Source organism: Petaurus breviceps, unplaced genomic scaffold, assembly GCF_028583685.1.
Source record: "Petaurus breviceps papuanus isolate PSGF00001 unplaced genomic scaffold, PetGlider_PUasm1.0 90330, whole genome shotgun sequence".
NCBI lineage: Eukaryota > Metazoa > Chordata > Mammalia > Diprotodontia > Petauridae > Petaurus > Petaurus breviceps.
Window position 1 is genome coordinate 282,041 of NW_027187219.1, and position 7,435 is coordinate 289,475.

The 7,435-nt window shown below is 39.5% G+C and overlaps 1 protein-coding gene across 1 annotated transcript; it reads right to left on the reverse strand.

The window, feature by feature from the left end:
- Positions 1-4,562: 4,562 nt before the first annotated feature.
- Positions 4,563-5,492, reverse strand: LOC138177092 (olfactory receptor 5B12-like). The gene has a single exon (XM_069108082.1). It carries the CDS (start codon positions 5,490-5,492, stop codon positions 4,563-4,565), a length of 930 nt encoding a protein of 309 aa, XP_068964183.1.
- Between the last annotated feature and the right edge of the window lie 1,943 nt (positions 5,493-7,435).

Below are 7,435 nucleotides of genomic sequence, written 5' to 3' on the forward strand. Positions count from 1 at the left end.
CCCAAGCCCTTTGATCCCTCAGTGTAGAAGCTGCCAGATCCTGTGTTATTCTGATTGTGTGTCCACAATTTCCAAATTGTTCCTTCCTGGCTGCTTGTAATATTCTCGCCTTGATCTGGGAATTTCGGAACCTGGCTATAATATTCCTAGGAGTTTTCTTTTTGGGATCTTTTTCAGGAAGTGATCAGTGGATTCTTTCAACCTCTATTTTGCCCTCTGGTTCTAAAACATCAGGGCAGTTTTGCTTGAGAATTTCTTGGAGGATGATTTCTAGGTTCATTCTTTGATCATGGCTTTCAGGTGGTCCAATAGTTTTTAACTTATGTCTCCTGGATCTATTTTCCAAGTCAGTGGCTTTTCCAATGAGATATTTCACATTGACTTCTATTGTTTCATTTGTTTGGATCTGTTTAACAGCATCTTGATTTCTCATGAAGTCACTAGCTTCCATTAGCTCCAATATAATTCCAAAGGAATGATTATCTTCAGTGAGTTTTTGACATTCTTTTTCCTCTGGCAAATTCGGATTTTTAAGGCATTCTTCTCCTAATTGCCTTTTTGAGCCTCTTTTGCTATTTGCATTAATCTATTTTTTAAGGTGTTATTTTCTTCAGTCAGGCTGCTGACTCTCATTTCATAATTTTCTTGCATTGCTCTCATTCGTCTTCCCAATCTTTCCTCCACTTTTCTCATTTTCTTCTTAAGGTCCTCTATGAACAGTAAGCAGCTTATTCTTTTCTTGGAAGCTTCTGGTGCAGGAGTTCTGACTTCACTGTCTTCCTCCTGTTCCATGCCTTGATCCTTTTTGTCACCAAAATAGGAGTGTGAAGTTGGGGTGCCCTGTTTATTTTGTTTCCTTTGCCTGCTTGTGTCGCCACTCAGTCACTTGACCCCTGGGCTCTTTGCCACAGTAGGACTCTGCCACCAGACAGGGTAACTTCATAACAAATGCTGGGGTTTCCTCATCTGCCTAAGGTATTAGATGGGTGTCCTCTCTGAAGCCTCCACAGGATCTGGCAAGCTGGTCGCACACCCCAGGACCTCTATCCTAGAGCACAGTCTAGATCCAAGCAGGTTAAAGTAAGAGCTGGTCAGCTTGGTCCCCCTACAATCTGCAGGCCAGGAGCTGAAGCTGCCACATGGGGACGGCTACACGCCATGGCTCCTCAGTTGCTTCTCACCCCAGCGGCAAAAGCTAAGGCACTCCCAACTACTGGATCCCAAAGTCCACACTGCACTGACCTGTCACTTTTTGCTTAGCATGTATGTGTTGATAATTCTGGAAACTGCCACAGCTCCTGGTGACCTGGAGTCCCTCCAGTTGGTGGCTGGTCAGGCCTGCCCTGGGGCTAAGACCTCTGGCTCCTATGGTGCTGGGCTCGGCTCCCAGAGGGCTGTGCCACCTGATTCCTGCCAGCCTGCTGGTCTGTCCTCAGGGGGAGGTTAGCTTCTCTGTGTCATTTTGTGGGTTCTGTAGCTCCTTTGTTCACAGTCCCCTTTTTACATGGATTGGGGAAGGTGGAAGCTGGAGCCATGCGGAGGTCATGTTTCTACTCCGCCATCTTGACTCTGCCCCATAAAACACTTTTTATACAAATAAATTCACATCTAAATAGTTGAAGTAATATTTATTGTTCATGGGTAGGTGAAGTAAGTGTAATTTGAAAAAAATGACAATTTTACCTAACTAATCTATTTGTCTAATGCCATCCCAATTAAATTACTAAGAATTATCTTACTGAGTTTAAAAAAGGTATAAAACATTTCACTTGGAAGAACAAATGTCCAGGAACTTCAAAGAAACCAGGAGTAAAAAGATGTAAAGGAAGCAAATTCAAAACTAAATTATAAGGTGGGAACATGACTGAAGCATAAAAGGGATAATTTTAATTATTTTAAATTAACATTTTGTTGTGTGTGTGTATATATATATATATATATATATATATATATATATATATATATATATATATATATATATATATATATATAACTTATGCAGCCAAGAGTAGAAGGAATGCAGAAAATTGGGGAAAAAATCTTTCATAAACAATCTTGTTGTGATGTTGGAAATGATCTTGTTTATTTAGGAAAAACTTGCAAAGAGTTAGATTTATCAAAGGAGATGCTATCTACCTTTAGAGAAACAGATGATAGGAGGAAACAAGTTTAGTATGGTATATATGTGTATGAATGTCTGTGTATACACACTTATGTTTATAGATGTCAATGTGTATACACACACATTTATATCCACTCTTAATAATAGCCTTCTTTAGGGTGGGGAGGAGGCATGAAGGGGAAAAATAAGGTAAAAAAAATATACAGGAGAGAACAAAAGAAAACTTACAAAGGGAACCTGGGTAGCTTTGAAAAAAACAATGTGTATTATTTATTATATAGATTTTCTTGATATGGAAATTTATTGTTTTATATCAAATCCTCTCTTTTGTTTTGCTGTGTATGTGGCAATGTTTTTTTTCCTTTTCTCATTTTATATTTAAATTTAAAAATTATCAAAAAATTAAATTTATAAATAGTTTTTTTTTGTTTTTATAATGCTTTAACTGTAGAAATTATCTTCCTGGTCTAACTTTCCTCTTCATCAATTCATCCAGGTCTTTACAATTCTTTTATAACTGTCCATTTTTATCATTTTTAGTAATTCCATTACATTCACATACTCTCTTTCTGTCTATCATCTATCATTTTTCTCTTTCTTTGATATGATTGAGCTATAAGTCTAGTGCTAATATTGTGTCAAAGAGTATTTGAAATTTAGTGACATTTTGAACATAGTCCCATTGTTGGAATTGTAATTAACATTTTCATATGAAAGAGATTAGGGCTGGGGATGGGAGTTAGTTGATAAGCCCAATATGGGTCTATGGATTGATATAGTAGCCAGCAATAGCTGAATTTTTTGTAGTATGTTAATATTTATGGTTACCAAGTAAATCATCGCATACCACATTCCAGTTTCTCTTACTCCATCAGTCATCTGGGAAAAGCCTAGGTTCCATAAGTTACCTTTACCCTGAGATGTCCCTGAGGAAGTCATTCCAGAAATCTCTCCCTCTTCCTCTTTTTGATTTAACTGAAATAAGTCTCTATGGCCTTGTCAACCCTGAAAAAAATAAACAACCAACGAGTTACAGAGGTTGTACTAACTCTGAAAAGAGCTCAGAGAGGTTGTGCATCAGCTGCCAACTCTGAAAAACAAATTTAAATAAAATACCAAAGAATTCACAGAGGTTATAAGCAAAAAAAAAAACTTTCTTTATTCTGTTGAAGGAAAGTACACAGGTGAACCCACTCTTTCTCCAAGGAGAAAATTACATCAGGAAATCCCCTTTTTCTCTCCAAGAAGTCTATCTCCTGACTATTAGAGTTTTGAAATCTTGAGCCTGAACTGGAAGGATGACCACAAGTCTGCTTCTTTTTTGCCAATCCATAGGAAATTTCCCAGTGTCTCAGATGCTATCAATCCTGGTGGTAGGTCATTAAGTCACTCATCTATGGTTTATGCTCTACAAAGGAAACACAAAGGCAGAAGGCCACCAAGTATTTGGAATGCAGGAAGTCCTCTTGGAGAAGGTTGAGCAGATGGAACCACGTGGTTTTATGGCAAATTACCATTAACTATTATTGGTGGGTAAGAATAGCTTGGTGAACACACATGGGCATAGATTTCCTTCCATATAGTTTGAATGAAGGTCTTGATCTGATACCACTGTCTTTTGAAGGTAGAAAGGAAGTATAAGTGGGGATATATGAGACTAGGATAAAGAAAGACAGAGATAGACAATGATAGAGAAACAGAGAAAGAGATAAAAGGATAGAAAGAGACACAGAGAGAGGCAAATGTAGAGACAGAGGAATAGAAAGAGACAGAGAGAGATAGGGACAGGTTCAGAGTCAGAGGAACAAAAACAGAGACACAAATACATAGACAGATGGAGAGATAGGCAGAGAGAGCCAGATGAGAGAGAGAGAGAAAGAGAGAGAGAGAGAGAGAGAGAGAGAGAGAGAGAAACTGTTTTATAAATTTGTTGGGGAGGCAATAGGAGCTCTAATAATTCCCTAATACTATACGTTTCAGAACAGTTGCTTTTCTGTATTGGTAGGGATTTTCTCACTGAGAATTCCTATACCAGTGGTTTATCTGATTATCTCTGGGTCAAAAAATAAAAGTGGCAGGCAGAAGTGGGTGTGATTGAACCAAACTTGTCACATCCCCAAGCCCATAGCTCACCTAATATTTCTCCCATATGGTTGTTGCCAACCTGGTCATCATGCCCTCTGCTGAAACAAATGGGACCATCTGTCTCAGGTACCCACAAATGAGCACTGGGAACTTTTAGAGCATCACAAAGATTGGAAATATCACAGTCAGTATTCACATCCAGGGCTCTCTGACTCTAAGGCAGGCTTCACTCCAGAGTATATGGCTCCTTCTGAAAAGGCAGAACTGAAGTACAAAACTTAAGAAAATGAATTGACTTGGAGCCTAGAAACCTGAGAAGAAAGATTTAGATTGCATTTTCTTCCTAGAAATAAGCTCAATGAAATAGTCTCCACCAGGATGCTTTTCTGAAAGCGCTCTTGACCTCATTGTTCCTCAGGCTGTAGACCAGAGGGTTCAACATGGGAATGACTGTGGCATAGAAAACAGATGCCATTTTGTCTGTGTCCATGGAGTGACTAGAACTGGGTTGCAGGTACATGAAGATGATTGTTCCGAAGAATATGGACACTGCTGTAAGGTGAGAAGCACAGGTGGAGAAAGCTTTTCGCCGGCTTTCAGCTGAGCGCATTCTCAGGATGGCAATGGAAATAAACAGGTAGGAAGTCAAGATGACCATGAGGATCAAAAAGATAGTGAGCCCCCCTAAGATAAACACCACCAATTCATTAAAATGAATAGCAGAGCAGGAGAGAGCCAGGAGGGGGGGAATGTCACAAAAAAAGTGATGGATCACATTGGAGTTACAGAAGGACAGGCTGAAGGTGCAGCCTGTGTGGATGCAAGACTGCAGGAAGCCACAGACATAGGAGCCCATGGCCAGAGCAGCACATATGCTTGATGTCATGGTGGTGGTGTAATGAAGGGGCTTACACACAGCTTCATAGCGATCATAGGCCATTACAGCCAGGAGGTAGCTTTCTGCTGAAGCAAAAGCCATGAAGAAGAACATCTGTGTAGCACACCCATTGTAGGAGATGGCCTTGTCTCCTGTGAGAAGCCCAGCTATCACCTTGGGAGTCACAGCTGAGGAGTAGCCAAAATCTACTAGAGAGAGGTTACTTAAAAAAAAGTACATGGGAGTGTGGAGATGAGGATCCCAGGAGATAAGAGCTACCATCCCCACGTTCCCCACTAGAGTGATGAGATAAATCATGGCAAACACTATGAAGAGAGGGACCTGAAGCTCTGGAGCATCTGTTAATCCTCCAAGGATAAACTCATTGACCTCTGAGCCATTCTCCATAGCTGCCTCTTAGTGCTTCCATCAGTCACCTGCAGCAAGAGAGAAACTAGCAGAAGAATTGACTCAGCATAGTGAAAAACTCCTATGCAAAAACTATGGCCGGAGACACGTCTAGTGTGAAGAGTAGAAATGGATCTGAAGGGCCAAGAGATCTATGAGATCATCGTGATCCTTGATTTGTCTTGGATGGATGCCCCTCATCTGCCAGTGAAAAAAAATTAATGACTTTAAACAACTTGGGTTGTCTAGGGGGAACAAAATGTATAAAGATTAGTAAAGTAAATACAAATGACATGTAACATAATTCTATGTAATTTCAAGCCTATGAGAGCTTTAACAATTCAGAGAACCAGGAAGTCCTTCTGTGACAGATACCACTTGAATTGTGTATTGAAGGAGGTAGACATTCCAAAAAAGTATAGCCAAGGAGAGTGTATGCAGGCATGAGTGAACAACCGGACACAGGTAGGGCTGTGTGGAGTGGAATGTCATTTATAAGAAACTACTTTTACATCAATTTGAATCTAATGTAGAGTGTATGAAGGAAATAAATATGAAATAAGATTAGGAAAGTAAATGGGAGCCAGACTATGGAGAGATTTAAATCCAGTCTGAGAGGCCTATATTTTATCTGGGAGGCAATGCCAATTAAGGTGTTTGAAGTGGTCAGATAGGATAAGATCTCTACTATTTTAATAGTTATGGAAATCAAATAGGTCACACAATGCTCAAAAATAAATGTGCTATTCCTATTTTGATTAATATTAGCACTGTCTGCCGCACTTCATAAACACTCCATCAACATTACTGTGAAATGAAAATAAGGTCAAATAGCTGAAGACCATTTTGTCCTTTGGCTCATTTCATGGGCTATTTTAGCAAAAGAAAAGAAAAACAATCCTTTGGTGTCCAACCTTCTGGTGAGGAGCATCTGGGCACTAAGCTAGGCTGGCCTTGGACGAAAGATGCAAAGTCCCCTGTGAGGTTATGTTTGAAATTTAGATAATTTGCAAGAGTTTTTCTACCACTTTTGGGGCAGCTTCACAACCCAATGAAGGATCAGAGTTGGGCTTGATTGAAGTGTATCAGTAGAATGCAGAAAAGTGATCTATCAAAACATGATGCCAAATATTACTAAAGACACAGATTATCGAAGCAGGAAGGGTCTTCTGGTCTAATCTATGCCTAACCAAAAATCAACTATACACCATTCCCATTGTCAGTCTTTAATATATCCCTGAACTTGTACCAAATACAAAGTCAGCTCAGATGTAAGGTCATCTGTCAATCTCTACCCAAAATTGTAGTTCACGAGCCCCCACGGATGTGTCTGACTTTTTAAGTAAGCTAGAGAACACAATTTAATTCATAACAAAGTCATTTAATAAAATAGTGAATAAACTTGACCATAAAACATTTCCTTCATAAATCATCAGCATAATCTTCTGCAAATACACACTATCAATGATAATGGTGAATAATTATGGGGAATATACATGGAGAGGCACATACATAGGGAAAATTGCTCAGGGCATACAGAGAGACACATAGGTTTGGACACACGTGGTTGGGTCTCACTTATGGAGAGATAGCTTCTGCCTCTCACTGATTGGAGCTATCAGTGTCTTCTTGTGTGGTCATTGCTTCTGCATATATTAGGCTTTCTACCAGTTTCACCTGGCAGGAAATATTTGAGCATGTAGACACTACCAAACGTACCTGCTGCTTAATGATTTTTTCACATGTTTACTGCTTAATATTGCTTAGCTTTTCTCCACTGATCATTGTTATTTGATGCCAGATACAGCTCCATAGATCACACAGTGGGATGAGATGACCTCAATCATCATAGATTCAATGACCTAATGCCCCATGGACTTTGGGACTTGCCCATTGTCACTCAAGAAACAGGAATCATTGGCAGTATTTGAACTTAGATCCCC